We start from the raw sequence: 25,366 nt of genomic DNA on the forward strand, positions 1-25,366 counted from the left end.
TAATATAGTAATAACAAGACAAATACAAAGTGTGTTCACTGAACGTGAGTTTAATGCCACATTGTATGTCAGTTTCTGCATGCCATGTTGTGATTTAATAAAACAAAGGTATCAAGTTTTAACTTCATAACATTTCAGGCTAAAACGTTCATTAATTGTCTCATCAAAATCACAAAGGCCATGAAAGACGATCTGTAGGCAAAACTCAGAAGAACTCGGGTGATTATATAATTATATCCAGTTATCATCCACTTATTTACTTTGCATACTAAAAAGTTTAAAGCTGCTGGAGAGTAACAACTTTCTTTGCGAGATCCAACAAAGTGTTGTATCGCAAAGTCTTGCTTTTCCAGGAACTTGGGATTCCTTCAAGTCCGACCTGAAAAAACAAGTGTCACATAAGAGCCATTAAGTAACTGCATAGTTGTTCTGTCATGTATGTATGACAATCATCCGATAAAAGATTGGAATGGACTGTTCAACAGATAGCACAAAAAGAATTTGACCTTCATTACATAAAGCCTACTTTGTTTTATGGACAGAACAATGCGGTCAAACAGATCACAAGGTCATGATTTTTGCAGTACCTGAGCGCCAATGCAGGCGCCGATGAAGGAGCTCCTGCTAGAGGTGCATCCACCGCAGCTCATAGTGTCCCGAATAGCCTGTTCATAGCCACTGGCTGTCAGAACCCCATGCAGTGCCGCCTGGAATGCACCTGGCAAACCTGAGGGACATGATAAAGCTGCTGAAATACCTGTGATTAACTGCAGTGTGTGCATAGGATAGTAATAATAGGTTATCAGCTGCAGGTAACTAACCTCAAGTATTTGGAAACACAGTGGGAATGAGCTCTTTGGGTTTCTTGCTCAAATTGTCCTTTACTTGATGAATGTGTCCTAAATTAGAAAATGAAAATCTTTGTGATATATGCAAAATTTGACATGAATCCCGGATAAAGATGATGTATTAGCTAGAGACAAGTGATATATCCTGCTTCATCTGTGAGCAAGAGTGTGTTCAAAACTTGTAGTTTGCTTCTTTTTTATATTATACATTTAGTGTTCACACTGTCAAAGTTCTTTTTAATCAAACCGAAGCTGCCAAATGTAAACATGCCCTAAGTATCCAGCTCACATACTAATAACAATTTAAAGCTGTGTATACCAATTATAGCTTTGTCCAACTCCTGAGGGTTTTTTCTGTTTGGGTCACTGAGCTGTTTCAGCACTGCATCCAAGGCCTTGGGATCAGGACCATTCAGGATGAAATGCTCCAAGAACCTAAAGAAAAAAGAAATTCAACACTGATAGATATTTCCTATCATATTATAGGTATCATCTCTTATGCCATGCATTCAGGTCTGAATACTGGATTCTGATTGGCTGGCAGGTGTTGATTAAATTCGTTGAACCGCACAGGTAGTTCCAGGTCAGTTTAATCACGTTCTATATTAATGGGCTTCCTATAAACATTGGTAACCATAGTAACATACAGTTAGAGTTGAATAGTAATACAGACGAAAATATTATTAACATCTTTAATATGTGAATGCTGGGAAATGACCATGGCATAAACTTCGCGGAGGCAACCACCCTCCGCTGCACGTCGGGCGGTTTTTCGCCTCCATGTCGTGCATTCAAATCGTTTAATGCACAGCTAGCCGTTGATTATCCCTTACCTATACCATTTCCACACACATTCTAATATGGGATATACCACACAACTCATGTCAATCATATATTACCAACCTAGCAGCAGTGAGAGTTGCTGCCACACATATGTCATTGTTTTGCGTGACACGGGTGGCTTCCTCAACTCTCTCCAACATCTCTGGTTTTCCAGCATAGCATGCTACAATGGGAGCCAGCTTTGCCACTCCATCTATTTGGTTATCAGTTTCACAACCTGAAAAGTGTCAGAATAAAGATTTAACATATTATATTGCTTTATTATCTCCTTCCAAATTACTGAAATTGTTATTATAAATATATTTCAAAAACATTAAAATTAAATTAGTATTTATTAACAATAATGTGGCTACACAAAATATTTATGATGGTTATCTGATTTCATTTTTTTTCGGCAACATAACTGACAGTACCTGTCTCTGGTTTCCCTGCATCCACATTTTTAATAAAGCTCTTAAGGCTTGCTTGTCTCCAGGGTCCTTCAATAGGTAGTTGAGGCCTGGGAGCTTGAGAAAAAAATAAGTAAAAGTTATGAATAATTCAAGAAAACTCATATTTTAAAACAAAACAAACAAAAACAAACACCATCTGTCTAGGGTTATGAGTCAAAATGACAGGTAAATGTGCAAATGGTTATACTGTTAACTAGAACTATTAAAAAAAGTTTTTTTTGAATGAAATATAGCTGAAATGAAATACAAATAATACATGAAAAACTTTAACTAAATGAAAGTTTGAAAAGTTTCCCTGGCAACTAACTAATATAAGCTTAAGCTGAAGCACTAAACAATTAATAAAAATAATAATGAATAAAAACTAAAACTAAGTAAAAAAAAAAAAAATTTAAAAAGCACATAAAATTATTAAAAATGAGACTCAAACTTATACTCAAAATGAAAATGAAAAATAAAAGCTTTTATTGTATGTACAGGTGCATCTCAATAAATTAGAATGTTGTGGAAAAGTTCATTTATTTCAGTAATTCAACTCAAATTGTAAAACCCGTGTATTAAATAAATTCAGTGCCCAGAGACTGTCTTTGGTTCTTTTAATTGTGATGATTTTGGCTCACATTTAACAAAAACCCACCAATTCACTATCTCAACAAATTAGAAAACTTCATAAACATTTTTAGTGAATTGTTGGCCTTCTGGAAAGTATGTTCATTTACTGTTTATGTACTCAATACTTGGTAGGGGCTCCTTTTGCTTTAATTACTGCCTCAATTCGGCATGGCATGGAGGTGATCAGTTTGTGGCACTGCTGAGGTGGTATGGAAGCCCAGGTTTCTTTGACAGTGGCCTTCAGCTCATCTGCATTTGTTGGTCTCTTGTTTCTCATTTTGTCTGGTGAGTTTGCTGGCCAGTCAAGCACACCAACACCATGGTCATTTAACCAACTTTTGGTGCTTTTGGCAGTGTGGGCAGGTGCCAAATCCTGCTGGAAAATGAAATCAGCATCTTTAAAAAGCTGGTCAGGAGAAGGAAGCATGAAGTGCTCCAAAATTTCTTGGTAAATGGGTGCAGTGACTTTGGTTTTCTAAAAACACAATGGAACAACACCAGCAGATGACATTGCACCCCAAATCATCACAGACTGTGGAAACTTAACACTGGACTTCAAGCAACTTGGGCTATGAGCTTCTGCACCCTTCCTCCAGACTCTAGGACCTTGGTTTCCAAATGAAATACAAAACTTGCTCTCATCTGAAAAGTGGACTTTGGACCACTGGGCAACAGTCCAGTTCTTCTTCTCCTTATCCCAGGTAAGAAGCCTCTGACGTTGTCTGTGGTTCAGGAGTGGCTTAACAAGAGGAATACGACAACTGTAGCCAAATTCCTTGAATCGATTTTGCTTGACAGTTCTCATAAGGCCGCAGTTCTCTCGGTTGGTTGTGCATCTTTTTCTTCCACACTTTTTCCTTCCACTCAACTTTCTGTTAACATGCTTGGATACAGCACTCTGTGAATAGCCAGCTTCTTTGGTAATGAATGTTTGTGGCTTACCCTCCTTGTGAAGGGTGTCAATGATTGTCTTCTGGACAACTGTCAGATCAGCAGTCTTCCCCATGATTGTGTAGCCTAGTGAAGCAAACTGAGAGACCATTTTGAAGGCTCAGGAAACCTTTGCAGGTGTTTTGAGTTGATTAGCTGATTGGCATGTCACCATATTCTAATTTGTTGAGATAGTGAATTAGTGGGGTTTTGTTAAATGTAAGCCAAAATCATCACAATTAAAAGAACCAAAGACTTAAACTACTTCAGTCTGTGTGCATTGAATTTATTTAATACACGAGTTTCACAATTTTAATTGAATTACTGAAATAAATGAACTTTTCCGCAACATTCTAATTTACTGAGATGCACCTGTATATTTATACTATATAATTCACATTCATATTTTATAATTAAAATCAAAAGGACATATACATAAATAAATATATAATCAATTTTTTAACATTTGTTTGTAATATAAAGGACTATTTGAGCTGTCAGTGTAGAAAAACAAATAAATCAACTATTTCAAGAAGAACTAATAAAAAAGTAAACAAATATGAAAACGTTGAGGTGCAGTAGATTAATTTACCTCCTTTGTCTCTGTAAGGATCATTGACTGGTGTGTCATATTCAGATCCGGGTCCAAAGAATTTGTAGGTGCGCTGCTTCAAATCTTCCACATTCAGACCTGTTTGAACCAACAAACAAATAACTCAATAATCAACATCCCATTAACCACAACATGGTCAAATAATATCCATCCTAGTCAGATTTTCAAACACACAGTTTCGCCTTTCATATTCTTACATACTGGAATGTATTTTTCACCTTCACACTCAGACAGGGACTCCAGGAGGACGAATGCTTGATCTCCATAGCAGCTCTGCTGTCCAGTGTTCCTCCTGTAGAATGGGTTTGCAGACTCAGGGCGGAATTCAGGTTCAGGACTTTGAGAGAGCAACATGCTCAGCTTCTGCAGGTCATAGACCCAATGGAGCGGTTGTGCTGTAGAACGTACAGTACCAACACAAGTCTGCATTTATCAACATTTGATTATAGGATAATACTAGATTACAGTGTTCATGTTTCACACATTACCTGCTACTATAATTAATTACTATAGTAATGATAAAAATAATGTATGATTACACTGCATCTCCATAAAATAATGTCAGTTTATACATGTGCATGCACTTGTCAATGCTTATGTAAATACACAGTAATGTGTACTGTAACACTGTCTGCGTCAATTCACTTGTGATATATTAGAGATGTTTATATGTTATATAAATATGTTTGGCTATATATAAGGCCATATACTAGTTTGTTACTAGTATTCGCAAGTAATGCAAACCTGCAGCATCGGCAACAGCTGATCCAATGATTGCTCCGATAGCCCTGTCAGTCAGGGCAAGAGCCATCTGTGACAGCAAGATAAAACGCACGCATTAAACAGAACCCAAATAAATAAGGGAGAAACTGTAGTGCTTACCTTATAGAATATATACGTTGTCGGTAATATACACACATGAAACTCGTACTAATGGTTTATACAGTTTAAAACGAAACTGTTTCTCACCTTGAAATCTAATAGTCTTCAAGCGGAGTCTGAAGAGTTCAAGTTACACAACACATTTAATGTGAAAGCGCTTGTGTTATGGAACTGCGTTTTCCGTGCTGCTGATTGGATGGAATTAAGCACGTGACAACAAAACGTCGCAATGCACGTGCAATGTTGTATTTGTTCGTTTATCCAATCGACTGGTTTTATTATTTGATAAAAATTAAGAATATAGGCAATGCCTGATTTAACTAAATAAATAAAAAAATAAGTTAATTTTATTAACTTTTGCATTCATGCAATTATCTGAAGCGTCTAATAATAATCATCATTTTACTGAAATACTCATTATTTAAGGTAAGATATGAAATATGCACATCTGCATTACAGAAATAGCATAAAATAACTTACTGTCTGTGTGTGAGTTTAACTGTTACACCTAAACCCACTTCTCTGTCATTGTTTGTTTAATGATCAGCTCTGGAAAGCCATGTTCAATCCATCTGGAACGTCTTCTATTCCCACTAAAAGGGATTCTTTTACCTATAAAAAGCTGAAAATTGTTGCATTACACTACATCATAATTCTTTTTTTTTTCTTTGTTATAACATTATTAATCCTACATGATTGAGATTCTTTTTTTTTTTTTTTTACAGTTTTAACATATTAATACAAATGCCTTCAAAGAGGCAGGATATATGGAAGAGGTCTAAATATATAAGACATTCTGTAGTTAAGAGATTCAATCTGATAGTCAAAACTAACGGAAAAGGAAGCGCAGGGTGGGGGGTGAAATTATCCTACTATGGTGAAGACTTGGTACTTAATATTCATGAGATGAGTAGTCGCCACTGGAAGATCAACAACGCAGCGTCAACAATAATAATGAATATTCATAAGCTAAGACTTCACTATTGGAAGATTGCGATGCAACGCCGCACTCTACAATTATTATAAATCCTCTGCCGTACTAGAATTCGTAACTCCGTTGATGGGGATTTATAGCTCTGGTAGACCGCGGATAAAACCAAATTAGTGCGCACAAGTCTCAGTTTTGGCAACTAAGAGCGCAAACTCAAAAAGAAAAGAAAAGAAAAAACACGGATGCCAAATGTAACGCAAGGTGCGCGCTCTGCTTCGGCTGTTTCTACATCTTAGCTTCATTCAACTGTGTCAGATTTATTTCACAGTTGTTGGCTTTAATTTTATACGCGCATTATGGAGTACTGGAGGCAGTGCAGCTTGTGGCTGATCAGTTGTAAAATTTTGCCCCGGAATCATCGGGTCACGGCGGATTCGGCGCAGGTTTTTGATTTGGCCCAAACTCTTCGGGATGGGGTGCTTCTGTGCCAGCTGCTGAACAATCTTAGATCCGACACCATTAACCTGAAAGAGATCAATCTCAGACCACAGATGTCACAGGTGAGCGCAAATAGACAGTCTAGCGTTATTTTATTATTGCTTATGAATTAATTTGTATTTTTTTTAAATAATATACTCCAGTTACGGAAACACTATAACCTACCCACACAACTTTAAACTCAATAGCATGTTCAGTGTGTGAATATCTATTTCAGTACATTTCTTTTTAACCTGCATATTATATAGTTAGTATATTTTGACATTTCTGTAAGTTAAAGTCATTTAAGGCTTTATAGTAGGTACTAGCCAGTGCAATAGTAGTACAAGTGGCCCCAGTGCAAGTGGTAGCATAGACTTCTCTTCACAAAGGGCCCAGTGGTAGATATATACACAGCTCTCTTTGTATACGGCATCATTCAATCAGTCTGCAAAACTCTCAACAAACTGGGTAAACATTGAGCTAATGAAACATCAATTTTAAATGTACATCGTGTTTTGGTAGGGACCCAAAAAGCATCCAGATGAATGTTCTGTCTGATTCGCTGCTGTGTGTAAGTAAGTGTTTAGGGCTGAGAAGTCTCAGGCAGTCTGCCCAGGCCCAAACAACTCTTCCCAGATGCCCCTGCTTCACTCCAGTGACCTGATAAAATCCAACTTTGATCTGACTGATTTTTAAACTTACAAATCCACCCTTCTGGATTGACGAGACACAGTCAGTCTCCGTCAGACAACGGAAAAGAGCAATTTTCAACAACATCCCTTGTTGCGTTAGTTGGCATTCCTGTCACTTATCTGACTCATGCAAATGGTGTATTTGGAATTAGTTCACATTCATTTAAATACACAATTGTGAACTAATGGCATTAAATTGTTTCAATTAAATTCAATCATGACAATAGACTGATAGTAGTGGGAAGTTGAAAGCAACCTCATATGTCATTTTCAAAGTCGGTCTGTTGTGCTCTTTTAATAGTAAGAAAATGCAGAAGCAGAAATATTGTTAATAGCACCTATTAGGCAATAGAATCTGTTTGTGATTAGTTGGAAATCTCATTTCCTCATCTACAGTCAGGAAAAGCCGTAATGATTCCACTAATTCATCTCTCTCAAGACGACATTTTCACAAAAGATTCCCATTATATCCTCAAAATGCTTTGTCCTGACATTTGCATTTACAATTTCTTTTGTAATCTTTAAAAAAAGATTTAAAGAAAAAAAAAAAAGATATGTATTCAAATTGATATATATACAAATAAGTAAATGTATATGTAAACAAATATATTGATACAAATAAGTGTCCCTAGTTAAAAAGTATATTTAAAATGCATTTATTTCTAAGTAAAGTTCAAATCTATTAACATGACATGTCTCTCGAGACTTACTGATATAAAAATGATTAATAAACTTTATTTGTACACTGTTATAAACTATGTACGCAATGCACATTTCTTAATATTAAGCCTAAAATGTGTTTTAATGTCACTATTGATGAGGATTGTATGGTTTTTGAATAATTTTGGTTTTTAAATGCAAGATATTTAAAGTGTACCTGAAGTATTGCAATAGCCTAGTTCCACTTTGCACAATCAAATATATTTCAGTATATCTTTAGTTGGACTTCAGCACAAAAATAGTTGTTCCAATTTAGCAGAAATCAAATATACCAGTTTAGTATAATAAAAGTACAATTGCAGGTTATTTTTATTAAGTACCTAAACATGTAAATGTATTTGTTGTAGACTTAGCATGAAATAAATGTATTTTAAATACATTTTAGTATATTTATTTTTCAGTTGGTGTGCAAAAACAAAACCTTTAAAAATGTTAACAGAATCTTGGTTTTTTGCTTTATCAGTTTCTCTGCCTGAAGAATATTCGTACATTCTTGTCTGCATGCTGTGAAGAATTTGGGATGAAGAAGAGTGAACTGTTTGATGCCTTCGATCTCTTTGATGTCCGAGATTTTGGAAAGGTAATCAAATCTAAAATCTGTTTTTCAAGAATTTTTATTTTTTTGTCAATTTCAGAAGAAGGCCTTATTCAAATTGTTATTTAAATTGATTATATATTATTTATTATATATTTTTGTAACACCACAACAATAATGTGCACCATGAGCTAAAATCATAATTAATTTATAAACAAATAAATATTATAAATTAATTATTAATATATTTTCATTGTTAATATAATGGATATTAATAATAAATATGAGTAATTTGTTGTTTTAGTTATTTTATTTTGACATCGTTGATCATACTATCAGAATTGAGACTGAAAAACATTTTTTGCTGAATATGGGTCAGACGGTATGTATTGATATGGGTGGGGTGGGGGAACACCACTGACCGGAGAAATTCAGAATCTAATCTACAGTTTTATACTCTTGATTCTTCAACATTGCGATCTGTATTACTATATTTAACCATGGCCAAAGAATAATAGATTTACCTACAGTGTAAAATAAATCATTTTTTGAACATTAATCTCTATCCCTGCACAAACATTTACTTATTCACATTCCCATGCAATGAACATAATCTGTATATTTCTCCTCCGAAAATGTAGCTGTCTCTTCTTGTACTCGCAGACACTTGTAAATGCCTGTCTGATGTGGTTGTGGTCTGGCCTCCGAAGGTCACCTGTAATCAATAGCTCATTTATTTCCCAAACCTTCCCATGTACAACCTCTTCCTGAATGTTTGGACTGTCTTTGTTTGGCAGTGTAATACAATAATTCCCTGAGCCACAGGAGTAACCAACTCCAGTAGCGTCCTCCTAGCAAGTGCAGTGGCTGAAGGTCTGGCCTCATGTGGGGTTAAACATAAAGTGAAGTGTCCTTTGTGCTGTGAGGGACTTCACTGTTTTCACAGAGGGGTTCAGCCATTGTCTGCCTGTACTCATAGGACACATCTGCAACCATGCAGAATCATCAGCACAGCCCTGTAGGGCTGAACTACACTGCTGAAAGAACGGACTAATGTAGGCAACAGAAAAGCCGTTCAAACACTCTCACTGCGCAGCTTTTGAAGGCTTACGGCTGAGGGCATGTGTGTATGTTGTTAATGGTTCTTAGGAGTGTTCCTGTGTTCAGTATATATCTGGATAACTTTGTCATGTGTGATATAAAGTAAAAAGTTTAGTAGTTTTAGATGTTTAAGTTGAATAAAATTATGTATGTTGGGGTAACTAACTAAAAGCACAAAGTTAGCAACACTACTAATTTATAGGGTTGTTCCGATTCCGATACTAGTATCGGAAATTTCACCGATACCACAAAAAATTCTGGCATCGGTATCGGCGAGTACTTGAACCCATGTACCGATCCGATACCATTTTCTTAAACAAGACCTATAGTTATGCGCGCTAGCTTTGCTTAACGCTGCAAATAGGAAATAAATTCTTCTTCGCTGCTCAGAATGCAAACACAGGAAGCTGTGCTGTGTTGCCACAAGCAACCACTATTTAGAGCAGCGAAGAAGTACAAACGTGCAAGCACATTGCCAGTAAATCACTTGCATATGCGACTAAATCTTCACCCTGGGCGACTATGTGATGTCTAATATTAGCCACTGGCTGATAAATAATCAGATTTTACTCGCCAGTGTGTGAGTTGGAGGCTATGTATAAGTTTAGCGCAGATATATTGTCACTCGCCGAACACTCTGACTGAGCGCTTCAGTGTTTCTCTCTCCGTCAAGCGATCTATTTTTCAGATCATCTGAATGAATGCGCAGCGCACCTGTATTTGACGCACCGTAAGCTCTAGTGTGAAGTGCACGACTCGCCGTCGCTTTGCTTTTTTTCTCACATGCAGCGAGAGAGAGAGAGAGTCTTTTACATGTAGCGCGTCAATTCCGAATGGTATGTAAACGATATTCTTTGTTGTATTTTTCTGTCAAAATAACGGAGTTCCTTTGGAATTCTAACTGCCGGGTTCTCCGGTAGTAGGCGGAGCTAATGAGCAAACGACAATCTCATTGGCTGGCGCTCACCTATTATCGTCCCTGTTTTGATTTCAGCCAATCAGTTCGAGCCAATGCAGACAACGTGATTAATATTCATGAATCCAGCAGCTCGTTAATCCTTAGTGCATTTATATTGTTCTTAGTAGAATTCATAGTATGATTATTATCTTATCAGTATTATTGATAGTTTTCCCCCCATTTTTACAGAAACACTGAATGATCAAAAAAGCACCACCACCCTTTTTCCCTAAGTTCAGTTAAAATGACTAATATGCATTCATACATGGTTACCAAGTTTTAATTCTAATTACTAAAGTTCTATCATTAAATAATACTTGATTATCATAATATATTTATAATGCTTGACTGACTGATGTTAAGAGTGTACTTTTTTCCAAACATTATATATTATATTTTTTGTTTACTCACCAGACTATCTATCTATGGTGAAGCGCACCGTAAAATAATTGTATGTATCAATTCATACAGGGCTAGTAAGTATAGCTGTATAACCAGATACAGTATCGGATCAGTACTCGGTATCGGCCGATACCCTGAGCCTAGGTATCGGAATCGGTATCGGGAAGGGGAAAAGGGTATCGGAACATCTCTACTAATTTAACAGCATCTTTGAGTAGCATATAAAATCAAAATGAATATAGAATAATATAGAGGACCTCAGTAGCCCTCCTTCATCACAGATGCCAGATTTTATTTCTATATATTGACACTACTTTTTAAAAGTTTTGGGTCAGTGTGATTTAAAAAAAAAAAAATAAAAATAATAATAATAATATTTTTATTCAGCAAGGATTAAATTAATCATATTAAAATGTTGTAGATTTTGTTGTTGTCATTATTATCATAAATAAAAAATTCTTTAGCGCCTTTTAAAAATTGTATATCAAAAAGCTTTAAAAAAGTTCAGATACATTGACATGCAAAAAAAGCGGTAACATGCATCAAAACAATTAAATTTAGAATATAATTAAAAAATAAAAACAGTTACAAAGTAATCACGTAAAAGCTACTCTAGAAACGTGAGTTACAAAAATTCAGCATGTGTAATGTATTATATAGAATATTAAAATGTAGTTGTTATTAATAATAAGGTTAGGATATTAAGCTTGTTAAGCTCCAAATCAACATATTAGAATGATTTCTGAAGGACCATGTGACACTGAAGACTGGAGTAATGATGGAAAATCCAGCTTTTCCATCACAGGAATAAATTACGTTACAAGGTATATATATATATATATATATATATATATATATATATTAAATATAAATAAATAAATATATATATATATATATATAACAGTTATTTGAAATGGTAATAATATTTAAATCAGTCTTGCCTATACATACAAATAACAAATATTAAATACTTTTTTTAACCAATAACTTTTCAGAAAAGTAATAACTAGTTAACTAATAACGTTTTAAGTAAGTTTTACTACTACTAGCTAACTATGCGTGCACCTAACACTGGCCAACACAGTGAAGCAGTGACACCATTGTAAAAAGTGTTAACATTACTTCACACCACACAATTTTACACTGCAGTTATTGTGTTTTGCCCCATTTATAGGTCTGTGTTTTTCAAGGGTTAAGTTAATCCTACTTATAATCTTTGCCCGGCAGCAATCTTCTAACATGAGTTTGCCTTGTAAGTACGCATGTTACATCCACATCCATTAAATCTGCTTTAAATGAAATTATGAAGTAATGATATAAAACACAGCTCAGATTTGGCACAGATTTGGAGTTATGTGCTTATTTTACATTGAGTACAAGCATCTTTATAAAACTGATAGTTCAGACTCTGATAGGATGATTTAAAGCCTTTGTAAAATACTGAAAAATGCATGCCAAGTTGCATACTTTGCCTAATAACCACACATAGCCTATATTAGTATAATGAAGTATATTACTTAAATGGAATAAAATACAAATTTCTTATAACTGTAGCTCTGTATTGAATATTAGTGTTTTTTTCTCTCATTATATTGTTGTCTTTTTTTTTTTTATCGATAAGTCGCATTAGTCTCTGCGCTACATTGATTTTTACAGTGTTGAAGAGTGTTGTAGGTACTCATTGCTTATTGTTCTTAAAATAGTTTCTCATGGAGTTACACAGGTGTTAATGTTGCTGAACTCTGCTCATGGTTGCTTGTGCTCTCATGAAGACCACACATCTGTTTGGAGGTTGTATTTTAACCTTTTCTCACCTTTCATCTTCCTGTGCTATTTGCTTATAGACTCCATGGCACATGCAATTTTATGCACATGTAGTTGTTTCAGTCACCTTGTATGACAATAGAGATATGGATTTACTACATGCCTTCCAGGCATTCTCTTATTATTAGGTTACTGGGGTAGCATATTGACACAACTATATCCAATCAATAGGTGGAGGGAGTTTTGTCTTCACAAAGCAATAGTGATTTACTGACATGATTTATCATGAACTGCTTTATTTGCATCACATATGATTTGAATAAATTAATTTAGAATGAAACACAGAGTACAGATATTTTTGATTGTTTGTTTGTTGTGTTTTTGTTTGTCTAATCAGTATGCATATAGTGCATTGAATGGATTGTTTTTGTACTTTTTTTGACCGTATTATTTAGCTGACATTTATAATCACAGTCCTGTGCCTGATTTCTAAATTTCCCAAATCCCAACCAGGCCAAGAGTCAAGACCTCATTCAGATTAAACAGTGCTGTGTTTTCAACTTCCCTCTAATGAACATGTTAAACCAAAGAAGCACAGGAAACCTTAAAAAAACAAAAAAAACAAAGCATTGCAAGTTGACAAGACAGAAGGGATGATACGATTTTGTGGTTCTTTATGACTAAAATGTTAATTTAAAACTGTCATAACTCTTGGCATGGTGCCTCGTGGGATGGTTTTTAACAGTATTAAAGCAGTTTGCATGTCTGCTGTTTTTCGTTCACTATCAAGTCTAACATGCCCAATACAAATCATTAAGATTTTAGTTTTTGTAAAGAAAGAAACGTTGCTTAAAAACAGAGAACAGTAATGTCAAGGTCAAGAGCTTGATTCTCAGGGAATCCATGGGCTGATAAAATGCACACCTCGAATGCAATGTAAGTCTTGTCTTTCAAATGCATAAATGCAATATAAACTGAAAGAAATTAATTTGTAGGCACAGTTTTTATTGTTTCAAAGCTAATTTAAACAAATTCCTTCAAGTTTGTGACTGGTTGTTTATACTGAGTGAAAATAAAACTAAATTAAAAAAAGTCTTTCCTTCTGCACATTCACACTTAGTTTCAGAACTGAAATGTATGAATTGAGACTCAGAATGAAAAGCTCACCTCTGTTGCGCTGCTTTATGGTGGAATTGAAATTCTGCTGCGGTCTGACTGTAAAGCTGCAAAAGCTTCGACTTTATACTTTATAGGTGACCTATTTTAATGTATTTGTACAGAACTTCAAAAATGTTATTCCTAAATGCAGGATATATTACTAATAAGGAAACCAATCGGATTTTATTCATTCGTATACTTTGTGGAACAGATAGGAAATGTATAGATTGCTGCTGTTCCCATCTCCACAGAATGCTGCCTGTGGAAGAGTTGAAATACTAAAACATTCATGCAGTTTAGGATGTGAAGTGAGAATGAAAGTAGATGACAACACCTCTTATCAGTGGTGTGAACAAAAATAACTTTCTAAAGGAAGCAGAGTTGGTTTTCAACAGGTGTTCTGAAGCGCGATTCAAAGACCCAAATGGTGTGCTATCATCGAGATCTGTCTATTGTATGTGTGTTTGTGCTGCATGCATGTGTGTTACCATATGTCAATCTGTATAAGCTGTGTGTGTGCATGAGTGTAAATGTGAGAAAGCAAGCCCACATCTCACAAGCTTGGCATTGCAAGACCACTTCCTCTCCAGAGAGCATGTATGTTTCTCTCTAATAGCATTGCTTTTCATTGGTAGGCTATAAGAGGAATCACGTCTTCTTTTCAGCTGAAATAGATCGCATTCATCCTATTAGTTACTTAGAACTAGTTTTATAGAACTATTTAATAGTTAAACCGTTTGCTATATCTCAAGTAAAATGCAGCAATTGTGTTGTTTGCTGCTTTCATATGTGAAGAGGGTGTTAACAAAGGACATTCAATTTAATTCTAATCATTGACAAGATGGCAGTAAACATTCAGTTAATTCTATTTACTTATTATATCATTAATTCTATTCTTATCATACTTTATTCCAGAACACCATGTCCCATACAGCAAATAATATATATTTTCAAATGTATTTTAAGTTGTTTTTCCATGTATATCTTTTCTACCAATATATTTTTTGGCCATATTTGTGTATTTTTGAAAAAAACAACAAAAAAAAACAAGTGTGAACACATGTGAACAAAAACTTGATTTGTTGTCTATAACACGTGTGAACATATAACACATTTGAAAAAAAACTTCAGCAAGGAACATACAATTATTAATATTAAACATTATAAATCTAGTTTTGTTCTCTATTAGGCCATCCACATTTATATTTAGCATAAATGTAGGCAAAATACATTTAGAAATGTACAGTATTTTGTTATATAAGGAGTTGAAACTAAATGTATTTTATATTTCAAAATTATATTTCATTGAGCTTCATTGTTTGCAACGTATATTTAGCATAGAGTATATTTAGGCCACATACACACACACACACACACACACAAAAAAACTAATTAAATTAAATTAAATTATATAGTTTATGTGTGTGTGCTGTTTATATTTATTATGTCGGTAACACTTTACAATAAGGTTCATTAGTTAAACATTAGTTAATGTATTAACTAACATGAACTAACCATGAGCAATATATTTGTTACTGTATTTACTAATCTTCGCTAACGTTAGTTAATAAAAATACAGATGTTCATTGTTAGTTCATGTTAGCTCACAGTGCATTAACTAATGTTAACAAGATTTTAATAATGTATTAGTAAATGTTGAAATTAACATTAACAAAGATTAATAAACGCTGTATAAGTGCAGTTTATTATTAGTTAATGTTAACTAATGTAGTTAACTAATGAACCTTATTGTAAAGTGTTACCATTATGTCTATATAAATACACACACACACACACACACGTATATATTTAAGAAAAATGTTATGTTTATATATTAAATATATTTATGTGTAATATAAATATATACATGTGAATACATGTAAATATTTTCAAAATATATACTGTATGTGTGTGTATTTATATATACATAATAAATATACACAGTACACACACATTATGTAAACAAAAACTTTTATTTTGGATGCAATTAACCGCGATTAATCGTTTGACAGCAATAATATACATACATACATATATAATATACAATGTGTATATATTAATTAATTAAAATAAGTAAATAAAGTCTTACAATTAAACTTTTTTTGTGCCTTTAAAACTCATTGTTCTCGTTTTACTGCATTTCCCTAGAGCTGCAGGGTTTTTTTTATGTATTAAATTAACAGAAATTCCACCAACTTGCATTGCATCACAAAACTATTTAAAATGGGACAAACACTGTGAAGGTCGGACAGAAATGATCAACGATCTTGTTCAAAATAAAAATAAATGTTCTTACAGTATGTCCAAATGTTACCATCTGACATCTTTTAAAACATGCGCTTGGCTGGCTTTTTTCACTAATTGGTCTTTTTTTACTTTGAGAGAATGTTCTTAACAGTTTGTTTTCATAAGTACATAATACATAACTTTCTCAAAAGACCGGAGAAACATGCTGAAAAACACAATGACTACAGATAAGCTAAATGTCTATACTGTAGATAGACCAAAAACTGAAACCGGCCGACACACATTTCTAATTTGCAAATCAACAACTTGCTTTTGTCTTTCCAGGTCATTGACACCCTATCAAAACTCTCTCATACGCCATTTGCACAACAGAAAGGAATCAGGTGAGTTTGCATCTACAATGCAAGAAAATAATCAGTTGTACACATTAACAGTCATCTTATTCTCTGAGCTAAAACAAAGTATTCTGTACCGATTTCACAGGTCATTTCCCACAGAGGAAAGCACTGAAAATGAAGACATATATATCCATTTAGCAGATCTGATTGAGTAAGTATGAAGCTCTCTTAACCTAATTGGGCAGTTGTTTTGATCGGAAGCAATGAGATATTAGTTTTTGACTAAAACTCATTAGCATTTGTGGTTTTAGTCACCCACGTATATATGCTCATGTTTTGTTACGGAAGAACAATTCATATTTTTGGTTTTAGATGAGATCCACAACCTACTTAGGTGTTGTGTGGGAGGAATGTGAATGGCTGATTAATACTGAGTGTGAAAACAGGAAGTTACACAGGAATTTTCTGTAGAAATAGAGCCATACATAGAGCAGTGCACTGATCTATTACATTTAAAAACCAGTAGCCGCAAAGTCTGAGTTTTGACCAGAACTGTTGTGTAATCATATTGTGTTCATATTTTTATAGCAATTTTGAAGTCCTAATCTGAATGTGTTTGTGTGAACAGTGAGGAGCTGGAGGAAGATATTTATGACCCTGTGTATGAAGATGTGGAGGGAGGAGAGGTGTATGAGGATCTGATGAGGACAGAGGCTGCTACGTCTCAAGCGGTACTCAAATGACTCAATACCACACACACACACAAACTCTCCTAATGCATCAAAGCGTTGATTTCCTTTGTAAAACACCTACTCCTACCAGAAATATGGTCACTTTTTCGTAAGTATCTCTATGAGTAAATTCACTGTAAACACGAAAAGCACCAGAAAAAAAGAAACTTGTGTCTTTAAACTGGATGGGTTGCATTGTGACCCTTTAAGACTTTATTAGGTTGTGTTTTTCAAGCTGTTTTTTTTTGGCTGGCTGGCTGTAGTCTGAATAAATGAGTTGTGTTGACAGAAACAGGCCGAGGTGGATATCAGAAGCTGCTGTCTTCTAGAGATCAAACAGACAGAAGCCAAATACACTGAGACTCTGGAGACCATTGAGAAGGTGTGATTCACATTCTCAGGATGGAGAGTTTTATCGTACCGTGCTTCACATCTGTAGTGATGGACAGCTGCTCCACTGTTGCCACACAATGTATGATACAACTTTCCTACATGGAGCTAAAAATATTTTTTTTTCTGTCTTAACAGTACTTTATGATTCCACTGATAAAATTCATCCCAGCAACAGAAATTGATAAGATTTTCATCAATATACCAGTAAGTAAAGCTCACAATGTTTCTGCATTTTTTTTTTTCTTGTATGACATTTCCAACAAATTTAAATGATGTTTATATTTGTGCTTCACAGGACCTAGTTAAAGTTCACAAAAGCCTATTGGCTGAGATTCAAGACTCTGTTCAAAATAAAAATGCAGAAAACCTCCACCAAATCTTCATTATTTACAAAGACAGGTACTACTGTATATATGTTGTTTTACTTGAGAAGCTAAACTGTGTAAGACTTGTTATAATGTTATATTTATAAGTAAAAGATATATAGATTATATACTATATACAGTTATGTAATACTATATACAATTATGTATACCATACTATACATACATACATACATAAACACACACACACAGATATATATATATATACAGTGATGTGAAAAAGTTTTTGCCCCCTTTCTGTTTTATTTTTTTCACACTTAAAAGATTTAGATCATCAAACTAATTTTAATATTACACAAAGATAATGCAAGTAAATACAAAATGCAGTTTTTAAATTATGATTTCATTTATTAAAGGAAAAAAGCTGTCCAAACCTACCTGGCCCTATGTAAAAACTTATTTGCCCCCTCCTGTTAAATCTGTTAAATTAAAGCTAGTTAAATTTCACAAGCCACACGCAGGCCTAATTACAGCCAGACCTGTTGAATCAAGAAATCACTTAAATAGAACCTGTCTGACAAAGTGAAGCATGTTTAAAGAGCAACACATCATGCCGTGATCTAAAGAAATTCAAGAACAGATAAGAAACAAAATAGTTGACGTATCAGTCTGGAAAGAGTTATAAAGTCATTTCTAAGGTCAGTGTTCATGATTCAACAATAAGAAAGAGACTGGGCAAAAACAGCATCCATGGGAGAGTTCCAAGGCAAAAGCCATTGCTGACCAAAAAGAACACAAAGGCTTGTCTCACATTTGCCAAAAAATATCTTGATAATCCCCAAGACTTTTGGACAAATATTCTGTGGACTGGTGAGACAAAAGTTAAACTTTTTGGAAGGTGTGTGTCCCGTTACGTCAACACAGCATCTCATAAAAAGAACATCATACCAACAGTCAATCGTGTTATTGGTAGTGTGATGGTCTGGGGCTGCTTTGCAGCTTCAGGACCTGGATGACTTGCCATAATTGATGGAACCATGAATTCTGCACTCTATCAGAAAATCCTGAAGGAGAATGTCCGGCCGTCAGTTAGTGACCTCAAGCTCAAGCGCACTTGGGTTATGCAGCAGGACAATGATTCCAAACACACCAGCAAGTCCACCTCTGAATGGCTCAAGAAAAACAAAATTAAGGTTTTGGAGTGGCCAAGTCAAAGTCCGGACTTCAATCCGATTGAGACGCTGTGGCATGACCTTAAACAGTCCTTTCATGCTTGAAAATGCCTCCAATGTGGCTGAATTAAAACAATTCTGCAAAGAAGAGTGGGCCAAAATTCCTCCACAGCGATGTGAAAGACTCATTGCCAGTTATCACAAACGCTTGATTACAGTTGTTGCTGCAAAGGGTGGCACAACCAGTTATTATATTTAGGGGGCAATTACTTTTTCACATAGTGCCAGGCAGGTTTGGACAGCTTTTTTCCCTTAATAAATGAAATCATCATTTCAAAACTGCATTTTGTATTTACTCTGGTTATCTTTGTGTAATATTAAAATTTGATAATCTGAATAATGCTAGTGTGAAAAAAATATGCAAAAAAAAAAAAAAAAAAAAGGAAGGGGGCAAAAACGTTTCACAGCACTGTATATACACACACACACACACACACACTTGCATCCAATTACATTTATTTTTCTTATTTCCTTTTATTTCTTATTACATCTGTTTTACTTATTTATAAATTTTTATGTGAAATGTTCAATGTTAAAAAAAAAGCAATTATATTGAGGAAAAATGAATTAAACATGTGGGGGGTGACAGATGTCAAAATTAGTTTAGAATCAAATTTTGAGGAAATCTGCAAAGCTTTCATTGAATTTCTGCAGGCCTAGTTAATATTTAATATTTCTACAATGATATTACTAAGCACTGCTGATGTGTGTGTGTTTTTTGCTAACATTTACCCTGTCTACTTTAGGCTTCTGCTTTATGGAAAATACTGCAGTCATGTAGAATCAGCCATTTCTCTTTTAGACTTCATCTGTAAGGAAAAAGAGGGCGTTCGACTGAAACTAGAGGTTCAAAACACAGTTTCATTTTCTGCCATAATTACAATATTTCATTCACATTTTGTAATCATGACCCAGAAAAGATTATTTTGTTTAGAATGTGCTTTTTCCATAACCAGATCACTAAACAATAATTTTCTTCTTAGGTTTTGTAGAGCCTTCTGTTTTCCAGATTCAGTTTACTTTGTGTTGCAGGAATGTTCGAAGAGAGCCAACAATGGGAAATTCACTTTGAGAGACTTGCTTGTGGTTCCCATGCAGCGAGTGCTAAAATACCCACTACTGCTTCAGGTACAGTAACATACACGCTATTAGAATTACATATTGTCCTCTTTTAACACTTTGAATTAACAATAAAGCAATGCATATCACAGTTTTTGATGAGCTTTTCTGTATACAGTACTGTCAGAATGACCCTGTTTGATTGTCCTACTGATATGTACCACATGGGGGAGCTGTCTGGCTAGTTTTCTCTTATTTTCTGACCACTGTGCCACATGAGCTTACAGAATTTCTCACTGCTGTAAGAAAGTTTTATTCTCCTTTTCATATGAAGTACAGCTTGTTCAAATCAATACAAGAGGTCATTATATTAAAGTCTATGTGAAACTGTAGTCACAACCCGTTTTACATCCATAATTTCTCAGCATTACAAGGATATCCAAATAAATGTAGGAGGGGACTTGATTTTATCCATTGGGAACTTTTTTGCAATGTTTTGCAAACTGACAGATGATGAGTGACTTACTTACTTTATAAGGTATAAATGCTATTAAATAGTGGAATTATGAAATCTGGCAGGATAGGGTCGATTGTGAAGTCATCAGATCAACTTTGAAGCCCGTCTCTCAAACCCTCTAGCTAGCAACACCAGCAGCATACCCGTATTGAACAGAATGGTCTAGAATAAAATATTTTTTCCTCTCTTTCCTTGGGATTTAGCAAGATCAATGTACCTGGGTGGATTTCATTTCCATCCAACTAGATTTAGAACGGAAAGTGAGTCTGTCTCTTGTTGTATGGGCATATTTTAAAGGGAAAGTTCACCCAAAATTTAAATAATTTATACACCTTTATAATATTCCAAACCTGTATGGCTTGATTTTGAAAAAAAAAAAAATATATATATTATTATTTCTCCATGTAATGAAATGTAAGCAATGGTGTTCAGACCTTTCTGACTTTCAAAATATATTGTTTTGTGTTACAAAAATTATTTGTAAATTTTAGTAGGCTATATCTGCTGATAACCTGATAACCTGCATCCCCTGATAACGAACTACTTTTCCTAAAATTACCACCATAGGTGCTATGACCAAACAAATCTACTCAACCTTACTATACCAGAAAACAAATACAAAAGCAATTTGAAAATTTCAAAGAATTGTGTAACACAAACTAATTTAATATGTATATATTAGATTAGATATTAGACTGATTAACTTGATCACTGACCATATACAAATATTACCAATAGTTAGCAATCTTGTATGAAATAGTAGTGGCTTCTTTTGTCTTTCTAGATGATTTTACTGTTAATTTACAATAAATACAATGTTTCCTAATAAACCAAGTGACTTTTATTAAGTTAAATGTGGAGATGGCATATCTAAATGTAAATAATATAATCATCACAGTTACTACACCAGTCCATGCTAAAGTTTTGTATGCGAGAGGTCCTTCACCACAGGACAGAGATGGCATGAGAACAGAAGTGAGTGGACAAGTGTTAGAGACGTGTGTCGCCGCACACCTGCCGGCCTGACACACGCGCGCACACACACACGCACGCACGCACACACTCTCTCACTCTCTCACTCTCTCACTCACTCTCTCACTTACTCACTCACTCTCTCACTCACTCACTCACTCACTCACACACACACACACACACACACACACACACACACACATACACTTACATACATATAAACAAAAGCAGGGACAGGTGGCAGTGTATCTGACACTCTGCCCCATGCAGTCCTGTTCTCAAGCACATTGTGTCCGCTTCCTCTGGAATGACACAAACATACTTTTTAATATCCTATTGTAGCATATTTGATTTTTCCTTTTCCTTTTTTTTTTTTTTTGCATATTTGCATGTGTGCAGTTGTTTATATAATAAAGCCTCCAAATCACATCAAATCTAATTTTTACAAACCCAATATGAACCACATAAATATGTTGTTTCATATCTGATGCAGTTTTATTTTAGTATCATTGAGATACTAAATTATTTTAGTATGATACTCAATGATACTAATTCAAAATATTTTTCTTAACATTTTTTTAATTGTTAATTTGTTTTAAATATATGTATATATGGTTTTTATTAATTTATTTTTTTCAGTTAATTTCATATTTATTTTATTTCAAGTAACAAAAATGTTTTGTTGTTTAACATCTTTAGTTGTCATTAACTAGGATAATCCTGATCTGATTAAATTTGTATTTTTGAATAATAGTTTCACTCTGAAGGTTCAGATCATATTTCATGTAGTTTTGGGATTTTGAGATTTATGTGATGCAATTGTAACATCACACATTGCTCTTATGGCATTCAGTATATTTTGAATGAGAAATGCAAGACTTTTAGACACTGCATAGTCACTATTGTGTAAATGCAGTAAATACAGTCTGACACTTGTTGTTTTCAGTCCTCCCTTCGTTTTGCATCTCTTGCCTTTGTGCTGATACGTAAGTCATTACTATGGCAACTAGGGTAGATATTGACTACTGTACACTGTCGGCACAAATTAATCAGATTTCATAATTTGCAAAAAGAAAAAAAAACTAATACAGATCACCACTATCAGTGAGTTTTGAGAGAGAAATACAGATGAATGTGTGAAAGGGGCAGGATTTACTGGTAGAGCTATGGGGACGAACACTGAAATCTCATTCATCCGTAAGGCAGGTAATTGGGTCTGCTCTGTGTTATACCTCCAATACGTTTAGGAATATACGCACACCTGAGTCTAGGTGCATGTCCTCACACACACATTCCCAAACACACACGCTTGAGCTTCCATCAAAGTCACAGCAGTGGTCTGGGTCAGAATGTAAATCTGGAAAGAGTGCTGAACTTTCTAATCACCTTGTTTACTCGCTGCGATTGGGCTGTTTGTCTCTCTCCAGCAGCATTCGATTGCACTCTGAAAACAAATGCATGTTTCTGATGAGCTGCACAGATTTCACACTTGGAACAACACCATTTCTCTCCCAGCATGTTTGTGTGCTCATGAGTCTGTTTGCGCACAAATCCAAAGGCCAGATTTGTTTATCAAGTTAATTAGTTATGTTATAGCGTGGATCTCAAAAGGTTCTGTTGACATTCTTCTCCATATCGTGGAATAAATTTGGTTCAAATCAAATTGTTCGGCATTCCCTCAAAACTGACCTGGCGTGCTCACTGGAAACTTGGCGCTGTGGTCGCTTTGTTCTGTTTTTGGGTTTTTAGTGAAGCAGTCTAGTCTTGACTCTTCAGAGTTTTGATAATCATGTTGTGTCTTCATTTCATGACAGAACAGGGAATGAACTCAGTTTCAAAGACATATATGTGTGATCGTGATAAAGAAAGAAAAGGATAAATGATTCAAAATATTTAGTTTAAAAAACAAATCAAATTCTTAGAAATATGCTTTAAAAAGTTTTCAAAAACAAAAATATTTAATTTGTTAAAAGTTTATTTTAAATATTAATAAGTAGTTAAGCACTTTTGAACAGAGCCACACACGTGAGACACGCCATGATTTACCCAAAATGATGGAAAGAATGAATAAAATGTGTGATATCTCGTTTTTCCTCACATGTCATGTGCGTAGGTCTGTTTCTAATTCATTGTTTCATTGTTTTCTAATAAGAAATAATAAAATACTATGCCAAACTACTTCTTTCATTTCAAGAATTTTTTAATGAGGATATTTTTATACTTCTTTGTAATATCTATCATCAATATCTATCTATCATTTATTTTAAAAATTAAAACATGCTCCTCTTAAAAGAGGTGAATTCAACTCATTTTTCTCTCATTTTTTAATATAGGAATTGGTGAAATATACTAGTGACAACACAGAAAAGAGCAACCTACGATTAGCCCTTGATGCCATGAGAGTAAGTATAGATTTCTTATGGAATCTACAGCAAAATCTTTCAGAAAACACAGATTTAAAGATTTTTAGACGTTATTAGAGATTATTAAATGCTCAAAGAACACGTAAAAAATGTCTTTACATGTGCAATTCTATTCCCTGCTTGACGTATTTCCTACTGAACCTGAATGTTGGGCAGAGCTTTTCCATTTATTAGTAGTCAAGAGGCTTTCATTTTGTCGCATTCATGAACCACGAATGGCTACTTGCTAGCTGGCTGCAGGTCGTATGTAGATTTTAAGAAGTACTTTGCAGTTTGGTCAGTGTTCGGGAGTACACTACATGGCCTCAGCGTTAACACATATAGACTAAAAGCCACAAAACTCATCATTACCAGCCGTGATTTCTCTTTAGCATGTGCCATCAGTATAAGATCATCCCTGCGTATACTTGGTAATGTTTTCTTTAATATCGATGAGATTATGGGCTTCTAGTATGTGAAGTGATGTCAACGGCTCATTTCAGTCTCACTGGCAGAGTAGGTGGAAAGCAGATTAATGGCTATGTGAGACGCTGTAATGGAACAGAGGCCTGCGATGATTTAATTTGTTGGAATTATCATCTCAGTGTTGATTGGTTTAGTCGGATGGGAACTGTGAGAGTTGCTCAGACAGGGACTGAACTCATCTACCTGCCTGCCTGTAAAATGGTGTGTTTAATTTAGACTCATAAGTGAGTGTTTGAGCAGAGGCTGCCTTTTAAAATGAAAATCAGCCGAGATCTACATCATCCCAGTGGGGTCCTTTGAAAGGCCTCTTTCAGTATTTGGAGATGTTTGTACTCGCTGATGAAATGAAATAATTTTCTGTGGAGAGATAAATACTGGATATATTTTTCATTCAAAACATTGTTTTTCATTCATTTCGTTATTCTTTTATTACTAATTATACTGTATTATCTGCATAATTTGAGAACAGATTTTCATGAAAAGAACATGAATTTTATAATGTCTTTTAGTATTTGATTTGTTCTCCAGCATGACTGAGATTTTTATTTATATTTTTTTATTTATTTTTGTAATAAGCATGTTGGTGAACAAGTCATATGATCAATGTCACACATTTACTATCTGATTAGTAACATAGAAATATAGTGCAGAATTGGAATTATTTCATATATATGTATATATAAATACATAAACATATGCATGCATATATTTAAGAAAATATATATTTCCCCCCCATAAATTTGTA

General features: G+C 34.5%; 2 protein-coding genes across 4 annotated transcripts in view; one reads left to right on the top strand and one right to left on the bottom strand.

The window, feature by feature from the left end:
* Positions 1-34: 34 nt before the first annotated feature.
* On the bottom strand, positions 35-5,391 carry selenoj (selenoprotein J). The gene is made up of 10 exons (XM_058759366.1): positions 5,268-5,391; positions 5,043-5,109; positions 4,517-4,693; positions 4,278-4,376; positions 2,105-2,197; positions 1,752-1,908; positions 1,168-1,283; positions 822-899; positions 588-727; positions 35-379 (listed from the first exon to the last, which is right to left on the bottom strand). Exons 2-10 carry the CDS (start codon positions 5,107-5,109, stop codon positions 278-280), a joined length of 1,029 nt encoding a protein of 342 aa, XP_058615349.1. The 5' UTR covers positions 5,268-5,391; the 3' UTR covers positions 35-277.
* Positions 5,392-5,555: 164 nt separating this feature from the next.
* The window catches only part of vav3b (vav 3 guanine nucleotide exchange factor b), a 59,617-nt gene continuing 39,806 nt past the window's right edge, over positions 5,556-25,366 (top strand). For 2 of the 3 annotated variants that reach the window (XM_058759182.1, XM_058759167.1), the window contains exons 1-11: positions 5,556-6,671; positions 8,467-8,583; positions 16,493-16,551; positions 16,652-16,717; positions 17,135-17,237; positions 17,527-17,619; positions 17,766-17,834; positions 17,926-18,029; positions 19,932-20,031; positions 20,218-20,313; positions 24,067-24,135. In XM_058759182.1, coding sequence (XP_058615165.1) covers positions 6,468-6,671; positions 8,467-8,583; positions 16,493-16,551; positions 16,652-16,717; positions 17,135-17,237; positions 17,527-17,619; positions 17,766-17,834; positions 17,926-18,029; positions 19,932-20,031; positions 20,218-20,313; positions 24,067-24,135 — 1,080 coding nt within the window. In that variant the 5' untranslated portion in view covers positions 5,556-6,467. The remainder of the gene's footprint in view (positions 6,672-8,466; positions 8,584-16,492; positions 16,552-16,651; positions 16,718-17,134; positions 17,238-17,526; positions 17,620-17,765; positions 17,835-17,925; positions 18,030-19,931; positions 20,032-20,217; positions 20,314-24,066; positions 24,136-25,366) is intronic. The other variant, XM_058759175.1, reaches the window with a different exon arrangement.

Source organism: Onychostoma macrolepis, chromosome 02, assembly GCF_012432095.1.
Source record: "Onychostoma macrolepis isolate SWU-2019 chromosome 02, ASM1243209v1, whole genome shotgun sequence".
NCBI classification, from domain to species: domain Eukaryota; kingdom Metazoa; phylum Chordata; class Actinopteri; order Cypriniformes; family Cyprinidae; genus Onychostoma; species Onychostoma macrolepis.